At 34.1% G+C, this 21,831-nt stretch overlaps 2 protein-coding genes across 5 annotated transcripts; both read left to right on the top strand.

The window, feature by feature from the left end:
• The first annotated feature begins 9,636 nt into the window (after positions 1–9,636).
• On the top strand, positions 9,637–14,554 carry CSLD6 (cellulose synthase-like D6). Of its 4 annotated transcripts, none has more exons than XM_047324353.2 (5): positions 9,637–9,862; positions 10,070–10,178; positions 10,389–11,193; positions 11,616–12,423; positions 12,646–14,554. In XM_047324353.2, the coding sequence occupies exons 3-5, from the start codon at positions 10,412–10,414 to the stop codon at positions 14,398–14,400; spliced, it is 3,345 nt and encodes a 1,114-aa protein (XP_047180309.1). In that variant the 5' UTR covers positions 9,637–9,862; positions 10,070–10,178; positions 10,389–10,411; the 3' UTR covers positions 14,401–14,554. The 4 variants fall into 4 exon arrangements, with proteins under 4 accessions (XP_047180309.1, XP_087956989.1, XP_047180307.1 ...); XM_088100863.1 differs by having other exon boundaries at positions 10,067–10,178; XM_047324351.2 differs by having other exon boundaries at positions 9,846–9,947.
• A 4,255-nt stretch (positions 14,555–18,809) lies between these two features.
• On the top strand, positions 18,810–21,737 carry LOC148192159 (uncharacterized). The gene is made up of 5 exons (XM_088101044.1): positions 18,810–19,129; positions 19,474–20,205; positions 20,289–20,512; positions 20,612–20,869; positions 20,964–21,737. Exons 1-5 carry the CDS (start codon positions 18,899–18,901, stop codon positions 21,535–21,537), a joined length of 2,019 nt encoding a protein of 672 aa, XP_087957170.1. The 5' UTR covers positions 18,810–18,898; the 3' UTR covers positions 21,538–21,737.
• Positions 21,738–21,831: the final 94 nt, after the last annotated feature.

The following is a 21,831-nucleotide window of genomic DNA, read 5'->3' as shown; positions in this document are numbered from 1 at the left end:
TGAAAACCATGTGAACATTAGAGATCGAACAATTTCTCATCACCCTAGGACAGGATCGAACAATCTATAACAGACAAGACCTAACAATTTACCAACACTGACGAAGGCCGACTACTAGGGAAAGTCTAACACTATATTAAAACTGAGTACTAAAACTAAGTTGAATACCAAGACTAAATTGGATGCTAGTATAAGACCGGGCGCTAACACTAGCATAACTGCTAGTATAAGACCGAGCGCTAACACTAACATAACTACTAGTTTAAGATCGAGCGCTAACACTAGTATAACTACTAGTATAAGACCGAGCGCTAACACTAACATAAATGCTAGTATAAGACCGAGCGCTAACACTAACATAAATGCTAGTATACGACCGAGCGCTAACACTAGCATAACTGCTAGTATAAGACCGAGCGCTAACACTAGCATAATTGCTAGTATAAGACCGAGCGCTAACACTAACATAAATGGTAGTATACGACCGAGCGCTAACACTAACATAAATGCTAGTATAAGACCGAGCACTAACACTAACATAAATGCTAGTATACGACCAAGCGCTAACACTAACATAACTACTAGTATAAGACCGAGCGCTTGACCAAGACCGAACGACCAACTGTGCACACTCCGCGTTCTGCATAATTTTGCAAAATTCTGCAGAATTACGAAAAACACCAGAATTTACCACTTTTATACATTTTTGGCAAACTTAATGATTCTAACAAGTCACAATACACTTATTCAAACTCACCCCACTGCCAAAAATCACTCTCATTTTCACTCTCTCACTTCCTCAAATTGACATTGGCCGAACACTTTTTCTGCATAATACTCCTCAAATCCAGTTCACAGAGTTCAGTCCTCACATTCAATCGACAACAGAAATTCAACATGAATTCAATCAATCATACAATTCATTTCAAACATATAAAAATACAAGTTAAATTATTTAGCTTCCCTTACCTCGAATGAACCAGACAAATTCTACACTTCCACAGTCCTATCTAACGCGCAGGTAACTAACTTCTAAGGCAGCTTACAAATTTCTGATCGGTGAAAAGGAACCAACCAGAGGATCAAAGACAGAAAACAGATTCAAAGGAGTAGTTGATGAACACATGCAAGCTGAACAATGCTTGCATGTACCAAAAAATGTAGGAACCTCCAAGGACGAAGGAATTGAACTTACCAACTCCAAAATAGCAACTTGATCGGTGAAAAGAGAAGCTCTTGACACCAGGAAAGCTCAGGCACGGCCTGATTGATGATCAGTTGAAGAAAAAGTGAGAATTTCTAGAGAGAATTTGTAGAGAGAAGGAGGAGAAAATAAAACTCAGAAGTTTGGAGAGAAGAGTTGCATGCAGAGAGTGGCACTAAATTTTAAAACTTCTATTTATATACTACCGTCAAAAACCGATCAGTCCTTTCAGCTGCATACACGTGTCTTCCTTCACTTTCTCTTAATTTCACGGTCTTTACATGAAGGAAGATAGATTTCGATTCTGGTAATAACTGAAACTTATTCTTGACTATATACTTCAATTTGGGTCATAACTGAGGCTTATTCGTCGTATATGTTTTGGTTTTGACTACATTCAAATCTTATTCTAGAATTTCTTTTTTCAAATAATTTATCTATTTCTCTTTTTGTCTAACAAGAAAAATCTGGATAAAAACAAAAACAATTAAAAACAAATCAGACTCAAGCCAAATACAACAATTTATAAATAAAGCACTTTAAATAATGTACAAATATTTACTATAATCAAAGCACTTCAAAGTACTACACATTATTGTACATTTTTATATAAGGAAAACACTTCAAATGTCAATGTTGTATAACTTCGAAGGAAATCATCACATATATGGTTGTTCCTAATGTCAGTTGCATTCAACTTTCTCTCAGTCAAATAGTTGACATAAGTACATCTAAACTCCACTTCATCGCCACTTCCAATTTTGTTACCTTGTAGAAATTGTATACATTCTTTAACTTCTCTGATTCTTAGCATTGATGTGTGGTGAATTATTCAAATTTCAATTCATACGTATATATACTGAAATTATGTGATCAATTTTATTAATGTTTAAATGACTGATGACATCACTTTTATATTCAAGGTGTGGCCCTATCTGATTCTAGATGAATGACTTTTTTTTTAATTTCTTAGTACATTTCGCATTGGTTTTTAGGTTACAAGAAATGAAAATGATTATGAACCACAGTCAAATATACATTAGAAGATCAATACAAATACCGACAAATATTCATGAATTTTAATATGTGTATTAAAATAAATATATATGTATCAATAAACTATTAAAAAATAATTAATCTTTCAACATTTAATACTTATAAATTATTAGTATTATCACTTCTTATATAAAATTTTAAAAAATGTAATTTATTCAAAACACTTGAAGATAGTAAATAATTTTCGTATTAAATCTCTTATATAAAATTTTAAAAAATGTAATTTATTCAAAACACTTGGAGATAGTAAATAATTTTCGTATTAAATCTCATACGAGAAACTAAAGCTAAAGCTAATTGAATAAAACAATAATCTTAAATCCATAAAATTTAAATATATAATTAACCAATTTTAAATAAATAAATAACTCAACACATCTAACATACAAAAAAAAAATTAACAACATATTAGATAAATAAACTCATACTAGATCTAAATTTTAAAGCTAATAATAAGAACCTGAAAACATAAAACATCATCAATAATGGAGGAAGATACAATGCAAAACGTGTTTTGGAAGCAATAAAACACGAGTTACACAATCCACCATGTTCCTGTAGGGATATGTGTAGAGCTGAGAGACATATCTTTCTGACATGACTTTCCTGCTTTCCAATGCTTGAGTCGCCTACTCCGTTCGCTTGTATTCTTGACCAGGGGGAGATGCTTGCAAAAGGCATTCTGACGCTCAAGTTAAAAGCAGTTTAGTGAATTGTTTAACATAATTGAGTATTTTGGATCTAGTCGAACGTACCTGACTTTTGGCCTTATCTTATATTTATAAGTCATCTCATGGATCCTAAACTACCACAGATCCCATAAGATAAGGCCAAAAGTTTAATCAGATATTTACAAACTTACCTTTATATTCAGTTAGTTACTCATAAGGCTTATCAATAACTTTAATCAGATATTTTTTATTATTTTATTGTTTGCTGGACTATTGACCCAATAATAACTTAAACGCTGACCCAATTATGATCCAACATTGTTGATAGTGGATGGACCGAAGTGTCCTGAGTGTTAACCCTTGAGTCTATACTATATATCGTACACACCACAATCGAGTACTTTGGATAGTGACAAAAGAGTGAACTTTAGTAACAATAAACCTCTGCCAAAGACGCAAACTTAATGATAAATGGAAAAAAAAATCGAATGAGGAAAAGAGAAAAACCACTCACGGGTGTTCATGTTAAGCAACGCTGTCTGAGAGTGAACTGCTCAAGAACTCGAGAAAATTGGCGACGGCAGACAATGGAAGGTATTTGACGATGGCTTCCAATGCCGTTGGTTGAAAATAGAAGAAAAGAAGGGATGGTGGAACAAGGACAGTCGTGGTGGAGGAAGGGAGAACACGAGTTCTTTACAATAATGCAATGCAACATGCGCTTGGAACAAAAACTTCATAAAAGTTAACCCGAAGTTAAATATATATATATATATATATATATATATATATATATATATATATATATATATATATATATTTAAATTATATAAAACAGAAGTCTATATATTAGTACACTTGGGTTATTTGAGGGAGAGATATGAGATTGAATTTTTCATAAGATTTTTGGAGGGCATGAAGAATGCAATTATCAAATGACCATTTAATCTTTTTAAAATTTACAACCCTTTATTTATGATAACTAATGATCGTAATAATAATAATAATGAAATATAAAATATTTAAAAATAATATTAATGGTGAAAATAATACAACATTTAAATGACATACTAATAAAGTTATAATGACAACAATAATTAGTTAATAATAGTATTAGCTTTTTTTATAATTCAATATTTAATTAAAATTATTTTTAATCAATCATTGTCAAAACATAAAAACAGAGTATTAGAATTGATAAATGTTTTAAAATAATGAGATGAATATTTTAAAATTAAAATAATTTACTAGTATAAATAAAAAATTTTAAACTCGTCTCATTACTTAAAACACAAATCATCTCTCTAAAACTATTCCTCTTAGTTTTTTCTCCTTTCTCTCTAAGAAATCTTACTCCTCGATCATCTATTTGATGATAAGGAAGTTCCTATGAGATCACAGTTGAGTAATCTCTACTTCTACCCAGTCAGTTCTTTGTTTAAAGCAAGTAAGTTTTTAACCAATTTTCCTTTTATTTTCGATCCATGATCATGCAGAGAAATTTATTTTTGCATGTATCAAAAGTGCTTCTTTCTTGATTCTTGGTCAATTTGAGGTTCTAAGATTTGATTTCGATCACCAATTGGTGAGTTATAGGCTTTTCTAGAGTTTTTTGCGGTGGATGCAACTGTTGAGAGTTCTTAGAGCCATAAGAGTTCTTCCTAAGATAAGGGAAGTTAGTGACCTTTCTTGATGTTATTTTAATTGATGATTTTAATTAGGTTGTGTTGCATTTGGTTAAAAATAGAAGTTTATCTTCCTTTGTATGAATTGGGATTTAAATGTTTTAAAATAGTTAATTGATGTTTGGTGTGGTGATGGATGTTTTAAAATGTGATGAATCTGTTTGGATGTGTTCTTGATTGTGAATTTTGTGTTTGTAAAGTTAGTTGTGTTAATTAAATTGGAATTAGTGAGAAGGAAATGTTAGTCTTGGTTGTAGGTCATTTTGGTCTAAAAATGAAGGTTAAAAGATGTGAATTTTAGACAAACTGGTCTAAGTGGAAAAATAATGTTTTATAGTCTTTGTGGTATGGTCCATTGAAACATAATTGTGTGGTAATTTAGCAAAAAAGATGGTTTAGAAATGTATAGTATACAATTGGTGATGTTTTTGGATGGTTTTTAGGTGCAAATTGGTGGTCTTGAGTAGTGAAATTTTGATGTGAATGTTCTGAGGTAATTTGGAGTAGTTGGGATTTTTCTTTGAGTCATTTGTGACTTGTTCAGACCGCTAAGTTGCTTAAATATGAGCTATAACTTGTGGAATTCAAGTTTAGATTCTAAAATGAGGTTTTGGTTATTTTTGGATTGAAATCTTGTGGTAAAATAATTTAAAACGAGATTAGGTTGGTTTATATACTTTTGGTTAGGTCCATTTTAGTTTAGAATAAATCTATGAGTGTTAGATGTTGGGAAATATGCATAGGATAGGTCATAAGTGGTTGAAAGGTACAAATTCTGCAGTTTTGGTTTTGCAGAATTATGTAGTCTCGCTAAGTGAGTGTATATGCTGAGCGAGTAGAACACTTCTAGCTGAGCGGGTCTAGTCATTGAGCGAGTCTAGTCGCCGAGCGAGCATAACTCATTGTTTATGTATTCATAGAGCGAGCAATGGTGGTTGAGTGAGTAGACTGATATACACTTTTAGCTAAGCGAGCAGACCTGATGGCTAAGCGAAAATATCAGAATTTTCAACTAAGTTTTTATATACTTCTTAAGGTGTGTTCAATATATGTGATTGTTTGAATGATTGATTTATAATATTTATTGTGAAGTATGAATTGGTTTGAAATATGAATTTAAAACAAGATTATGTATATGATTATGTATGATATATGATGATGAGTTTTGTATTCTTTTCTTTATTTTCTTATGAAGGATAAGTATATTGATAATTTAAGGTGTATTTGGTATATTGTATGGAATGTGTGGTATGGTTTGGAACATGTGGTCAAATGGATGAAAGGTTGTGGAAAAGAATTCCAAGGAGGAACTTCTTATTGGTAGTTTCAAGTGTCATTAGTATGAATGTAGAGGGCTCAGTCTTGAGTGTTAATCCTGACACTTTAATAATCTTTTATTCTCAAGTAGAGAAGATTGACACATGTGGTGAAAGTAGTAGGAGATATTAGTCTTGGATGCTTTGAGTATTATCCAAGGCGTGGAACAAACTAACCTTTTGAGTGTGGTAAGATGAAAATCGTTGGCAATGGTTTTGCAAAGCAGTAGAGGCCACCACAAGTGCACGATCCGCCATAGCTCGACATTCATACTAAATCCGGACAGTAAAGTCTAAGTCTTGACATGTTTAAGATGTGTGGATTGTTTTATAATAAATATCATTCATGTGTGAAATATTAATGTATAAAATGATTTGTTTTGTAACACTAGCTTACCTTTGCTTTTGTGTTGTTTATTGTGTGTTGTCTTTTATTTTGGAATGATCACCTAAATGATGTGAATTTAAGAATAACTCTTTAGGGTTGCTTCATTAAGAGGTGAGGGTGAAACAAATGTGTAGTTAGATGGATCTACACAAGTAGATCTCTTCTTTGTGGAAAATTGTTTTACCTAGTTTTTCTTTTAGCATCTATGTAAAGTTCCATTTTGATACTTTTATACTATTAAAATGAAATGTTACAATCACATCTTATTTTAAATTAATTACAACTATTAAATTTTTGGGTTAAATATGTTTTTAATCTTTTTAATGCAAAATTAGAATTATTTTTATAAAAAATTTGATATATTTTGATTCCAAACTTTAAAAAGTAAATTAAAAAACTCATTTAATTCATAAAAAAATTAAGATAATTAATTAAAATGATTATATTTATTTAGTTTTAAATTTAAAAAAAAATTGGAAAAAACCAATTTCAATTTTATAATAAAATTAAGAGATTAAAAATATACGTAATTCTAACTTTTAAAAAGAATCATTCAAGTTTTATTTTAATTTAATTTTACGTAATTATACTTTATTTTTAATTAATTTTAATCATAAAAATAAAAACTTAACATATTAAAATATACTTTTTTATTTTAGCTTTATAAAAACATTGAGAAACTTTTATAAATTTTACCTCTTAATTATAAATTAGATCATGAAGAATTATTTTTCTTCCTCCTAAAATTGTCTCGGAAAAAAGAAGACGTATCGGGGGTTTTCCAAATTCCAGCAATAATTACGGCGAGGGAAGGGCAGCGTTTCAAGAAAAAGATGATGTGAAAAGGAAAAGAGGTGGGTCCCACACGGATATGGAAGGTAAAGGGACCCACATAATTCGAAGGCACGAACCTAAAGTTGGGTTCAGAGTTTGCGGCCGTCACGTGCTCTGCTGCTGCTACCACTGGACATTCGTTCCCTATGCATATACGTTTTTCATTACGTGTAAAGTAAAACTAAGCACACCACATTTTTTTTTCTTTTTTTTCTTCTTAATTACTTCATAACTTTAGCTGTAAGCATCTCTGCGAGCTTATTCTATTCGAAGGAGTTCTCACAGAAAAAATTGTTATACCCACAAGTTTTATACTATATCGACTGTTTATGGAGTTATAAAATAAAATTACTTTTCATGATTTAAAATCCATCATCATACAATTTGAACATTTTATTTTCATATTATTTTTTATGATTCAAATGTCAGCATAATGTAATTTTATAAAACGAGTTCGTAAGGTCAACAAATTATGTATCACAAACTTAAATTTTATTAAAATAGATTATAATTCAAAATTCCATATTAAAATATAAATTTTTAATCTAAGTTAATTTCATAAAATTAACTTATAAAATAATATTTATATTTACTTATATATATATATATATATTTTTTTTTTCAAATTCCCAACTAATAAAAAAAGTAGTCTAAGATGACAAAAGACATATAACGAGTAAATACTATTATATCCAATCTGGCCGTTGACATTCATACATCACTCAATTAACATCTGTGGTCATGATGTTCTAGAAAGAGTTATTATAAGTAAATAATTATACAATATAATTATATAATAGTTGCGATAACAAATGAATATATCTTCATGATTATTGCTTGTTATACTGAAAATAAAACAACAGAGATATTTTGTTGGATTTTGTAATTGGTTAAACTTCTTTTTTTACAAATTCCACGTTAAAGTCCAACCAACTACCTGTAATTATTTTATTTCTTTTTTTTTCCTCAAATTGCATATTCATAAACAAATAGTATACGTGTGTTTATGTTGAAATAAAACGTTATAATTTTTTCAATTATAATAAAAAATTAACATATACTAAATTATTAAACTTATAATTAAAATAAAAATGTGGAAATGATAGAAAATGTTCACTCATTCTGTTTCATCTATTTGACTGTTTATATAATAGTTTTCTGAAATGACTCATTCGCTGCTATTTTTTTTTAGGATTTATAGCAAATTGTCGTCATTTTCATTGTCACACTTACAATATTATCCAAAACATTATCATTATTATTACTATTATTATTATTATTATTATTATTATTATCTTATTAAATATTAAATGGATTGCCCTTTTCTATGCTATGCATTTGGTGGGATTTGGTGCATCAGCGGCAGTGCTTAGATGGAAATATATATAGAATGAAATGCTGATTCATTTTATTTAATTTATTTATTTACCCATTTATTCGCGAAGTGATATACTTGTCACTAATCAATTTGAGATACAGTATATCAAATTAATCTCCTTTCTATTGTAAAATCTTAAATTGATTTCATCTCAGAATAATATCCTTTTGTCTTAAATTTATAATCCATAATTTACTAACTAGGAATATACTAATACAATCATCACTTTGACAATTTTTTATCTTTTATATTAAAAATATATTTCCATCAATTTTTTATTACTTTAAAAAAATCAAAGCTGATTCAAAAAGTTATCCAAAGAAATCCAATCACATGTATACAGCTATAAATTTTCAAACCAAATAATTTTACAATTCTCTATATCTATTTTGTTTTTTGTTACTTAAATTAGTTATAAACCAACCGGTGGAATTACAATATGAGTTTTAAATTTCATATTAAGTAAAAGTTAAATAATATATTAAAAAATTAAAAGGTCATTTTACCTTAAGGTTTTAATTTTTTATGAGATTATTCTTAACTCATTTTTACTAAATCTCTAAAAAAATATCCTAGATCCAGATGTTAAAAAACCTTAATTTCTTTTAACACTAATAACCTTAGCACGCATGCCTTATTAAACGGAGAAAAGAGACAGGAAAAAAAGATGATTACCTACACCTATTATACGATAAATGTAACACCATGTCAATGATCCAGCTTTAAAACAACTATTCGTTGACATGTCAAAATAGAATCATTACAGAAAATAATCTACGTTGAAAACCCTTTAATAATAATTACTCAATTTGAAAAATTATATTTTTAATCATAAAAGGAAAGAATTATTTAATCTAAATAAAGAAACTAAATACATTAATTCTTTCAATAAAATGTATTCAGTAACCTTAAAATAAAATGTTGTTTAAATAATTTTTTTATGAGAATTAATTAATTTTTATCTTTCCTTAAAGTAATTATATTAGAAAAGTTAAGAGTGTTAAAAAACATTGTGACACTGCAATGCAGCAGAAAGAGAGAACACGTAAAGTTCGGCGCAGTAGAAAATCGATCCTTCCGCGTAGAAAGCGTTTGGATTAAAAACAAAAATCGATTTCGTATAATCAGACACTTCGTAGTTCCCGAAAGAAGCTCTCGGCAGTAATAAAAGATCACGATCAGGATCACGCTAATTTACTTGCAAATTCTTTTGTCGTCTCAGATGCCGAGATCATTGGCACATTGTTGGAACATCATATGACTTTATACCATATCCTTCTTCTCTTTCTCTCCCTTTCCTTTTCCCCGCCGTAAAAGCTGTCGTCAATCGGTAAAAGCACCAAACACCCTTTTATTGTTTCCTCACCAAACTTCCAAAACCAACTCTGAAATTTGGAGTTCAAGTACAGTTTAAGGTTGCCGGCCGGCATTGATTTATTTAATTTAAATGTGGACGACGATTTGATCTGTTATGCTCTGTCTCTCTGTGTTGGAATTATTAACTGGATTTGGTTTTGTGACGTTCGTTGTTTAGTAGGTTAAAATCCTTATCTGTATTGGACTCGGTCCTGTTTGCTCCCTCTGTTGAGAGAGGTTGACACTTGACGGCGTCAGACACGCGCTTGGTTGTTATTGTCTTTGAGTTGGTAAGACATTTAAAAGAAACTTTCTTTCGCATTGCAATTCTTTATAATTCTTGTGTTCCCTCTCGCCACTTGACATACACAGAGTTTCTCACCGGGGTTTGATTCTTTATTCATTTTTTTTCGTGTTTGAATTTGTTGTTATTTTTGAATAATTCTAAAGTTTCATCTTTTATATAAAATGAAGTAGTGTGTGGGGGTGTTGAATTACAGGTCCTGTAGTGTTGTTCATTGCCATGGCTTCTAAATTCAAGCATGGATCCTCCATGGTCCGGAATATCACGCAGCTGAGCAATGATTTGGATCAGGAGGGTGAGAATGGGAGTGTTGGCCTTGCTACCTACACGGTTCACATTCCTCCAACGCCTGATAACCAGCCTATGGAGATTTCTCTGGAGAGGTCGAGTTCTCGGAGAGCGGAGGATCAATACGCTTCTAGCTCTCTGTTCACCGGTGGTTTTAACCAGCTCACACGTGCCCATTTGAAGGACAAGGTGATTGAGTCCGAATCCAGCCACCCCCAGATGGCTGGTGCAAAAGGGTCCGCTTGTGCAGTGCCTGGGTGTGATGGAAAGGTCATGACTGACGAACGAGGGTTGGATGTAGTCCCTTGTGAGTGCGGTTACAAGATTTGTAGGGATTGTTATAGAGATGCTTTGAGGGCTGGTGAGGGGATCTGCCCTGGTTGCAAGGAGCCTTACAATGAGCCTGAGGTGAAATCACATACACTGCCTCTGCCTCCTGGTGCTGGGGTTAATAAGATGGAGAGGAGGTTGTCGTTGATGAAATCAGGAACGTTGACGAGGAGCCAGACTAATGAGTTTGATCATGCTCAGTGGCTGTTTGAAAGCAAGGGGAGTTATGGATATGGGAATGCTATGTGGCCTAAAGAATCTGAACCTGATGCCAGTTCTGCTTCTGATTGGATGGGGGGTGATCCTAACGTATTCAATGAAAAGCAGTGGAAGCCCTTGACCCGGAAGTTGAGTATCTCTGCTGCAATTCTCAGTCCTTATCGGTATGACTCTCTTTTCCTCTTAATTTCTTTTACCCTGCTTTTTTTGCCAAGCTAGTGGAGATGCATTTTTGTGAGGTTGGATTTTCTCATTGTTGGCTCAATATAATGTTTGTTATTATCTTATGTTGGAATCTCCATCATCTTGTATTCAATTTGATTCAGTTTTCTCATTTTGAGGAATTAGTATACTTCGTATACATCTATTTTTTTAGAAGGAAGACAGTGAATTGGTGAAACTATCATGCGTTACAAAAACGTGCTTTGCTTGTTATTGTTAGTATTAATATGATTTGTCTTGCTCTTCTGGTGTTGACTACTGTGATATATGTTCTATCTACTTTATATATTGTAGTAGTATCTGAATCAACGTGTTAAATATAACTAATCTAGAATTAACTTTTACTTGCTATTTTGAGTTTCAGGCTCATGATATTTGTTCGGCTAGTGATTCTAGTTTTCTTTCTAAAGTGGAGGGTCCAAAACCCCAATGATGATGCAATCTGGCTGTGGGGCATGTCAGTGGTATGTGAAATCTGGTTTGGCTTCTCCTGGGTGCTTGACCAGTTTCCTAAGCTCTTCCCCGTAAATCGTGTTGCTGATCTTGATGTTTTGAAAGAGAAGTTTGAAACACCTAATCCCACCAATCCCACTGGGAAGTCTGATCTTCCGGGAATAGACATGTTTGTGTCAACTGCTGATCCAGAAAAAGAACCACCACTTGTTACTGCCAATACCATTCTCTCCATTCTAGCTGCTGATTATCCTGTTGAGAAACTCTCATGCTATGTCTCTGATGATGGTGGTGCGCTCCTAACTTTTGAGGCCATGGCAGAGGCTGCAAGTTTTGCCAACTTGTGGGTTCCTTTTTGCCGGAAGCATGACATTGAACCCAGGAACCCAGAATCTTATTTTAATCTCAAGAGAGACCCTTACAAGAACAAAGTACGCTCTGACTTTGTGAGGGACCGCAGACGAGTAAAGCGTGAGTATGATGAGTTCAAGGTTCGGATTAATGGCCTTCCTGATTCAATCAGGCGGCGCTCTGATGCTTATAATGCTAGTCAAGAAATTAAAGCCATGAGGAAACGGAGAGAGAATGGAAATGAAGAACCTACGGAGAATTTGAAAATTCCTAAAGCTACATGGATGGCTGATGGTACTCACTGGCCTGGGACTTGGACAAATGCTGCACCAGAGCATTCCAGGGGTGATCATGCCAGTATCATACAGGTAATTATCAATCTTTATGAGACTCATTATTCATTAGTATTCAATATTTTGCATCTGGGTTTTGTTAGCTGTAATACCAAGCTTCAGGTCCTCAGTGGTTAAAACTCTCATTATCCATTAGCCTAATGCATTCCTTGTTATTCATTTGTACTTCAAAGTAACATATTTTGTTGTAAAATATTGATTGTAATGATCATATCATATGCCCTCTCTCAAATGTAGGTAATGTTAAAACCCCCAAGTGATGAACCACTGACTGGCACAGCATCAGATTCAAATGCCTTGGATTTAACTGAAGTTGATATTCGTCTTCCTATGCTTGTCTATGTTTCTCGTGAAAAACGACCAGGTTATGATCACAACAAAAAGGCTGGGGCCATGAATGCCTTAGTTCGAGCCTCAGCCGTAATGTCCAATGGCCCTTTCATTCTCAATCTTGACTGCGACCATTACATATATAACTCTCAGGCCTTGAGAGAAGGAATGTGCTTCATGATGGACCGTGGTGGAGACAGGCTCTGCTATGTCCAATTTCCTCAAAGGTTTGAAGGGATAGACCCCAATGATCGCTATGCCAATCACAACACTGTCTTCTTTGATGTCAATATGCGTGCTCTTGATGGAATTCAGGGTCCCGTGTATGTTGGCACAGGGTGCCTATTTCGAAGAACTGCTCTCTATGGCTTTGATCCACCCCGGATCAAGGAAGAGACTGGTTGGTTTGGTAGAAAGAATAAGAAATCTTCAACAGTGGCATCTGTCTCTGAAGCTGGTGCTGAGGAACAGTCATTGAGGAATAATGTCATTGAGGATGAAGAAATGGTCACTGCTCTTGTTCCCAAGAAATTTGGCAACTCCAGTCTTCTTGTTGATTCAATCAGGGTGGCTGAGTTCCAAGGGCTGCCCCTTGCTGATCATTCATCCATCAAATATGGTCGTCCACCTGGCGCTCTAACACTCCCTCGGGATCCTCTTGATGCTGCTACTGTTGCCGAGGCCATCAATGTGATCTCGTGCTGGTATGAGGACAAGACTGAATGGGGCATTAGAATTGGATGGATTTACGGGTCAGTTACTGAAGATGTCGTGACAGGTTACAGAATGCACAATAGAGGATGGAGGTCTATATATTGTGTGACAAAAAGAGATGCATTCCGTGGCACTGCTCCAATCAATCTCACAGACAGGCTTCACCAGGTTCTTCGGTGGGCAACAGGCTCGGTTGAGATCTTCTTTTCACGCAACAATGCTCTTTTGGCAAGCTCTAGATTGAAATTTCTGCAGCGGATTGCTTACCTCAATGTTGGAATATACCCTTTCACTTCCATCTTCCTTATTGTGTATTGCTTCCTTCCTGCCCTTTCACTTTTCACTAACCAGTTCATTGTTCAAAGCCTTCAAGTAAACTTCCTAGTTTATCTCTTGGGGATAACCTTGTCCCTTGTCATCCTTGCTGTTCTGGAAATCAAGTGGTCAGGCATTGCGCTCGAAGAGTGGTGGAGGAATGAACAGTTCTGGTTGATTGGAGGCACCAGTGCTCATCTTGCTGCTGTGCTTCAGGGTCTGCTGAAGGTGATGGCTGGCATTGAGATTTCATTCACTTTGACATCAAAGTCTGCCGGTGATGACGAAAATGACGAATACGCTGATCTCTATGTCCTCAAGTGGTCATCTCTTATGATACCACCAATCACAATCATGATGGTTAATTTGATAGCCATTGCCGTTGCAGTTAGCAGAACAATATACAGTGAGGATCGTGAATGGAGCAGTTTGCTTGGAGGTGTGTTTTTCAGCTTTTGGGTTTTGGCTCATTTGTATCCCTTTGCAAAAGGGCTAATGGGTAGAAGGGGTAGGACACCCACCATTGTGTTTGTATGGTCAGGTCTAATATCAATCACTATCTCACTCCTTTGGGTTGCCATTGATCCTCCCTCTGGTAGCACTCAAATTGGAGGGTCATTCCAATTCCCTTGATTTCTAGTGCACACTTTTCATGTAGCACTTGTAATTAATTCAAACTGGCCTTGCTGTTCATCAGATTTTGTAGTTACCATTCATTGTTAGACAAGCTATTGCTTCTCTTTTGTTCATCATACAAGAAGGAATGAATCATACATTTTTTTTTTCATTAGCTTCTCATTTCACACCTTTTCAACCTCTGGTTGTGTATCGAACTGTGACAAGACTCTAAGACATTCACAATTCTGTGCGTAGTAGTTGAATCGAGATACAAATTACGTAGGAGGGTTTATATTTTGAATTGTGAATAGTTTTATATTTTTAATATTGGGTGATAAGATTATAATATTGTTAATTATTTCTATTAGAAATAAGACTTTGAATTTAGTCTATACTTACTACCATTCCAAAATATTTGATAAAACTTGGCAATTTATTATTCAACGTGAATAAAGTGATATAGATTGTTCAAACTTAAGTAGTAGTTAAAAATATTTAAAAGATATTGAGACTTGTCCGTGAAACTCATTATTCAATGGCATTTGGTATCATAGTAATTTTCAACAGCCTCTATTTTGATGTTCCATTGTGTCTTGTATTTCCCCACTGTCATAGAAGTGTGATTCGTGTTTCCCATTCAGCGTGTTGCTTCAAATACAACTCAAAGCTGTTACTTTCAGTTTTTTTTTTCCAGTATAGTCTTGGCTTCCCGTTTTTTTGGTGGCACTCGTGAAAATTGAATATATCCAGAAGAATGGCAAATGCGACATTGACTGAGAATGCTTTTGAAATTGGGGCAAGCTTTTCTGTCTACAGCGTGCATCACAGTTGTACACTTCAAGTTGTGAGATTTTTCAACTTTGGCAATAGTTTTCACTTTAATTTTTGGTTTAACTGCTCCTTTAGATTTTGTTAAAAAATATTAAGTTTCATAGTTTTTCTTAGTTTTAATTAAGTTATAATTTGTGAAAAATCAATTAACTTCTTTTACGTTACTACTCTACAAACAGGTTAAAAAATTATTTTAATTAATTAAAAAATATTTGTAAATTTACACAATATGAAAGACTTTATTCATCAAGAGTAAAAACACATTACATGTGTGTTCATAGTTTTTTTTATTATAATAAAAAATAGAAAAATTATTGTTATTATTGTAATCCTAAAATTAAAATAAATTTTGTAATTTTATTGTAAACTGTTTTTATTTATTTTGTAATAAAATGCTTAAATCTAAGAAAATAGTCAAATAAAAAATATTAAATTTAAAGAAACATTTACTTAAAAAAATAGTATTGATAAAATAATCATTTTAATTTAAAAAATATATTTTTAAAGGATAAATTTAGAAATATCAAATAAAAAATTCCTTTATATATACTAACAGATACACCATAATTAAATTAAAATGACTATTTCAAAAAAAAAATACTAGAGATGGTTTGAATTATGTTAGACTCAGCCTCTTTAGAATTTTTTTTTAAATGAAAAAAGTTCCAGATTGATGTTGCTGCAGTTAGTGAAATTAATTATCATGATACATACTTTATTTCATACCAATAAAATGATTACTAAAAAAAGTCAAAATATCCGGAATTTATATTAGTGTTATGAAAATGGTTAGAACCAGTAGGTTAATCCGGTCTACTACGGGTTTGAGTCAGGTTGAGTTTTAAAAAAATGACATTTTTTATATGAGTCAATTTTCAACCCGGTTCACCCAGATTGAACTCGTGTGAGTCGAGTTGGCTCATCAACCCATCTAGTTTAATTTAATTATTTATTATTTTGTGTGTCAATATTATTAGTTAACATTTTTTTTTATTGTATTGTCAATGAGAATAAAGAAAAAGATGTTTTAAGATAGCAAAATATTATAAATTTATAAATTTATCCATTGAAGACTCTAATCTTATGAATGCATAAATGACTCAAAAATTATATATTATAAACTTATTTATTCGCTTTTTGAGTTTGCTTTTGGATTACATTTGAGTTGTATGTTAATTTTTTTTTTTATTTTGAACTGTCTTTTGGAGTTTAACATCATTTTAGAGTCAAATTATTTAAATTTGAATTACAAAAGAATTGTAATTTTTTTTGGATTTAAAAAAAACTCGTAATTAAATGAGCTAGTAAGTCAACCCCTTTAACTCACCAACCCGTGGTAGATCGGGCCGAGTTCAAATTTTTTTGACTCGCTAATAAATGAACCGGGTTGGGTTAGCTCATTAAGTGATCAACCCATAATGGACTGGGCTGAGTTGAATCGAGTGGCCCCTTTTAATAGCACTAATGTATATTTATTATTAGAATTCTCACGTTAAAATAAATACACTTAAGTTATATTAAAAATTTGAATTATGAATCTAAATTTTATTAAATCAAAATAAGAAAGTTAAAAATTATATAAGTGAATAATGTTAATGTGTTGAACTCATGTTTCATTAACTTTGTATCTTCTTTAAATTATTCATCAAATTATAATATACAAATTTAATCTTATACATTTATAAAATTAACTTCAAAATTTCTAGTGTACATTTGTTAAGAATTTGGTTTTTTTTCGTGCTCTACTATAATTTCGTGGTGCACTCTTACATTTTTTAAAGCCATTATTTTACATTTCATAAAGGTTTAAACCCTTCGTTGGTCCTCAAGTTTGTATGAAAATCTCAGTTGGATCCTCAAGTTTTTTTCTGTCTCAATTGGGTCATATTTTTTGTAAAAGTGAGCACATTTTGCCATAACCGTTAAGTGTTGTGAAACGGCGTTAAAATGGTGTGAGCTGGAGCACAGAGAATGTGGTGACGTGTTTAGGGTTTAGTACGTGGACTGTTTTGTTTAAAATAATAGTGGTGATGTGGCAACTCTTTATTCATATTAGGTATATCAGAATTAGGGATTTGAAAATTGGAATTGGGGATTTAATTTGGTTGTTGCGAGACGAAGCGGAGGACGAACAAGAACTCCAATCTTGAACAAGACGAAGAGGGCAGCTAATAGTTGAGGCGACTAAGGTAAGATACCTCGTTTCGTCTTTGGTTTTGTGTTTCAGTGCATGTGATTTGTGGTCTTCGACAATTGGGTTTTTGTCTTGGTCTGTATGTATTTTTATAATGCTTTGTGGTCCCCATTTTGCATGTTCAATTGTTACATTGTTTATCAGTTGTAGTGGTCCAAATTTTGTTTCTTGAATTGTTTTTCAGTTGTAGTGGTCCCCGTGTCTATGAGTGTTTCGTTAGTGGGGATGTTACTTTGTTCCCTGTCCCCCTGTCTTTGTCGGTGTGAGTGTTTAGTTAGTGAGTGAGTGTTTAGTTAGTGGGTGAGTGTTTTCGTAGTTGTAGCAGTGTAATATTCGAAACACTTGTTAACCCCCATAATGTACAGGTTATAAAAGGAAGTTGTTGATATGGATGAGGAACGTATTAAGGTGGTGGTCCACCATTCTGGAAATTTTGTGAGTGATGATAATGGGAACTTAAGCTTTGAAGGAGAGAGAGCAGAATGGTCTTGTGATCCAGACTTGTTTAGCTATTTTGGCATAGTAGCGTCAGTCAAAGATTTAGGTCATCCTGACATCAAAGAGTTATGGTACGGTTTAGGAGGTCAGTCTGTGCACCCAGATAGGTTAGAATTATTAACTGATGATAGGGGTGCCATGCACATGTTGAACATTGCTAGGTTAAATGATGAAGTTCATCTGTATGTGGTTCATAATATGATGGAACCAGAAATAATAGAAATGATTGATTGGGTTGGTGGTCAAGTTAATGATGAAGGTGATGTTGCAAGACAAGTGGAGGAGGTTGAGGTTGTTCGTGATGTTCAACTTGGAACAGAAATGGTGGAGGGTGAGGGGGATACCCATGAGGGTGAGGTCCATACTGAAGTTGAAACAGAAATGGTGGAGGGTGAGGGGGATACCCATGTGGGTGATGTGGGTGATGTTGAGGTCCATACTGAAGTTGGAAGAGAAATGGTGGAGGGTGAGGGGGATGCCCAGGAGGGTGATGGTCTGGATGATACTGCAGTAGGAAGAAAAATGGTTGAGGGTGAGGATGATGCCCATGAGGGTGAAGGTGATGGGTATGAGGGTGATGGTGAGGATCATAGTGATGTTGGTAAAAAAATGGTTGAGGGTGATGGTGAGGATCATAGTGAAGTCCCTGAGGGTGAAGGTGATGGGTATGAGGGTGAAGGTGAGGATCATAGTGATGCCTATGAGGGTGATGGTGAGGATGTTGAGATCCATCATGAGGAGGAAGCTGAGGTACATGATGTAGATGATTTTGAGCTAGAGGATTATGAAGAGGATGATGATGTAGAAGACAGTGAGGGTGATGCACATCAGGCAGAGTCTGAGGACGAAGATGTAGATAGAAGTGAAGGAAGTCTACATGATGTCAGCGTGCATTGTGACATTGGGACTTCTAAAGGAAATGTGGGAGAACAAGCTTCCAGTGCCTTACTTGAGTCTGAACGGTCAACAGATAATGAATTTATTCATGATATGTGTGGGTTGTCTGACAATGAGTGGTTATCAGAGGAGTTGTTGAGTGGATCAGATAGTGAGGACAATCATGTGAGGACTAAGATAAGGTTTCCCACTTTTAGTATGCCTAAAACTTTGGTGGATTATAAATGGGAAGTAGGAACCTATTTTCCTGAGAAAAATGAATTCACAGATGCCATAAGGACTTATGCACTAAGTAATGGGAGAAGTTTAAAATTTAGGTTTAATGTCTCGGTAGGTCCCTATTTTCGGCGTGAATCTCAAATAGGTCCCTTTTCTTTTCGGCGTCTCAATTGGGTCCCCATTTTTGTAAAATTGTAACAATTAGGGGTCTGCCGTCAAATTGGACAAACGGCCGTTTAATTGTTGCTTACGTGTCAGATGGGAATCATGCCACGTGTCATTACTGAAAACACTGTTCATGCCACGTAAGCAACAATTAAACGGCCGTTTGTCCAATTTGACGGCAGACCCCTAATTGTTACAATTTTACAAAAATGGGGACCCAATTGAGACGCCGAAAAGAAAAGGGACCTATTTGAAATTCACGCCGAAAATAGGGACCTACCGAGACATTAAACCTAAAATTTATTAAGAATGACAAGAAAAGGATTTCTGTCAAGTGCTTGGGTGGAAGAGGAAATTGTAAATGGTATGCGTATTGTTCCTTTAGGACTGATATCAGTGCATGGCAACTGAGGAAAGTGTTTGATAACCACAACTGTAGTAGAGATTTCAATGTTAAGTTGATCACTTCAAAGTGGTTGAGTGAAAGGATGGAGAAAACTATGAGAGAAAATCCTACAATGAAGGTCATGGACATTAGGGACAAAGTTACTAGGAAATGGAATGTAGGAATTTCAAGAAATATGGCGTTTAGGGCAAGAGCAATGGCAAGAGATAAGGTTGAAGGATCATTCAAAGATCAATATAGAAGACTTCGCGATTATGGTCATGAGCTGCTGAAAACAAATCCAGGAACAACAGTAAAAATCAAAGTTGATAACAGTAATGGTGAGGTCATATTCCAAAGATTTTATGCATGCTTGAAGGCATGCAAGGATAGCTTCATTTGTTGTAGACCTATTATTGGCTTGGATGGATGCTTTCTGAAAACCAAATATGGAGGGGAGTTACTAACAGCAGTGGGAAGAGATGGAAACGACCAAATGATGCCCATAGCATATGCTATTGTTGAGGTAGAAAACAAAGACTCCTGGACTTGGTTCTTGGAGCTCCTTATTGAGGACCTTGGTGGGGCAGCTGTATGTGCAGGATGCACATTTATTTCAGACCAACAAAAGGTCAGTGAATGTTCAATATGTTTTACATATAACTGAATATCTTCATTAAACAAATGTTAATTACAATATGTTGAATATGTCAGGGTCTTTTGCCAGCAATCCAGGATCTTCTACCTGGTGTAGAACAAAGATTTTGTGTTAGGCATTTATATTCAAACTTCAGAAAAAAATTTCCTGGAAAAAACCTTAAACGTCTGATGTGGCGGGCAGCAACAGCAACACACCCACAACAATGGGAGACTGAAATGAGGAATATTAGAGACATAAATCTTGACGCATTTAAATATCTGATTGCCATCCCACCTAGGTATGCATTAAGTCTTCTAGTTATTAACTCTTAACCATATTTCAATATTTGCTTCCTTGCCATGACACATAGTTGACTACTTATATTCACTTATCCCAGGTTTTGGTCAAGATCTAGATTCACCTCTAGATCACAATGTGACACTCTTGTCAACAACATGAGTGAGGCCTTTAATAGTGTGCTAGTCGATAGTAGGTCTAAGCCTATTATTACCATGTTAGAAGACATAAGGGTTTACATAATGAAGAGATGGGCTGCCAACAGGACAAAGATCACATCATATCAAGGTTCAATATGCCCCAAGATTTTTAGCAGATTTCAAAAGGAGTCCTGGTTAACTAGACATTGGTTACCAAGGTAACTTTTATGATGTGTGTTTCCATTCATGTTAACTTTCTTTCCATTTATTGTGATCCATCTAATTGTGTTTTCAATTGTGTATTACATACAGGTGGTCAAGAGAAAAATTATTTGAAGTGAAACATCTTTCAGAATTTGGTCAGCAATTTGTTGTGAATATTGACACCATGGACTGCACATGTAGAAAATGGGCAATTACTGGCATTCCGTGTACTCATGCCATCACTGCAATGAAGTTTTTGAATATAAATGCAGAAGAATACATTGGCAACTGGTTTAGGAAGTCTACTTATGAAGAGACTTACAACACAATAATTAACCCTATCAATGGACAACATGTCTGGGATGTTACACCCTATGCAGATATATTACCACCAAAGAAGAGGACAATGCCAGGAAGGCCCAAGAAGAAACGAAGGCTAGAGGAATGGGAGTTGAAGAAGAATAACAGTGAATTAAGAAAGGGTGGCCAGAGGAAAACATGTGGCATCTGCAAACAACTTGGACACAACAGAAAAGGCTGTCCACAAAGACCTCCAACAGTAGAGGTTCCTACAGCCCAATCTTCTCAAGTCACCCAACCTCCAGCAACACATGTTCCTATTGGTGACCAATCTTCTCAAGTCACCCAACCTCCAGCAACTATGCCTTTATCTGATGAATGATGTACTGATCAATGATCTAATGTACTGATCCTAAATTTATATTTTGTAGCAAATGTTTGCTCTATCATTTTGAACACAGTCTGTGCAAATGTATTGTTATGATGTATTTTGGATATGTAAGACAATGTTGTTATCATTTTGAACAGCTTCTGTTATCATCTAAGACAATTGAACAGCTTCTGTTATCATCTAATACAATGTTTGTGGTTATCAGAAAGTGATTACTGCCCAATTTTGTTATCACTCATCAACTTTATTTCTCATTACTTTATTGCTCATTGCTTTATCATTATT

Source organism: Vigna umbellata, chromosome 10 (assembly GCF_029865625.1).
Source record: "Vigna umbellata cultivar VRB3 chromosome 10, Vumbellata_1.0, whole genome shotgun sequence".
Classification (NCBI taxonomy): domain Eukaryota; kingdom Viridiplantae; phylum Streptophyta; class Magnoliopsida; order Fabales; family Fabaceae; genus Vigna; species Vigna umbellata.
Note: the sequence above shows the minus strand (reverse complement) of the source record. Positions and strands in the feature narration are given on the sequence as shown.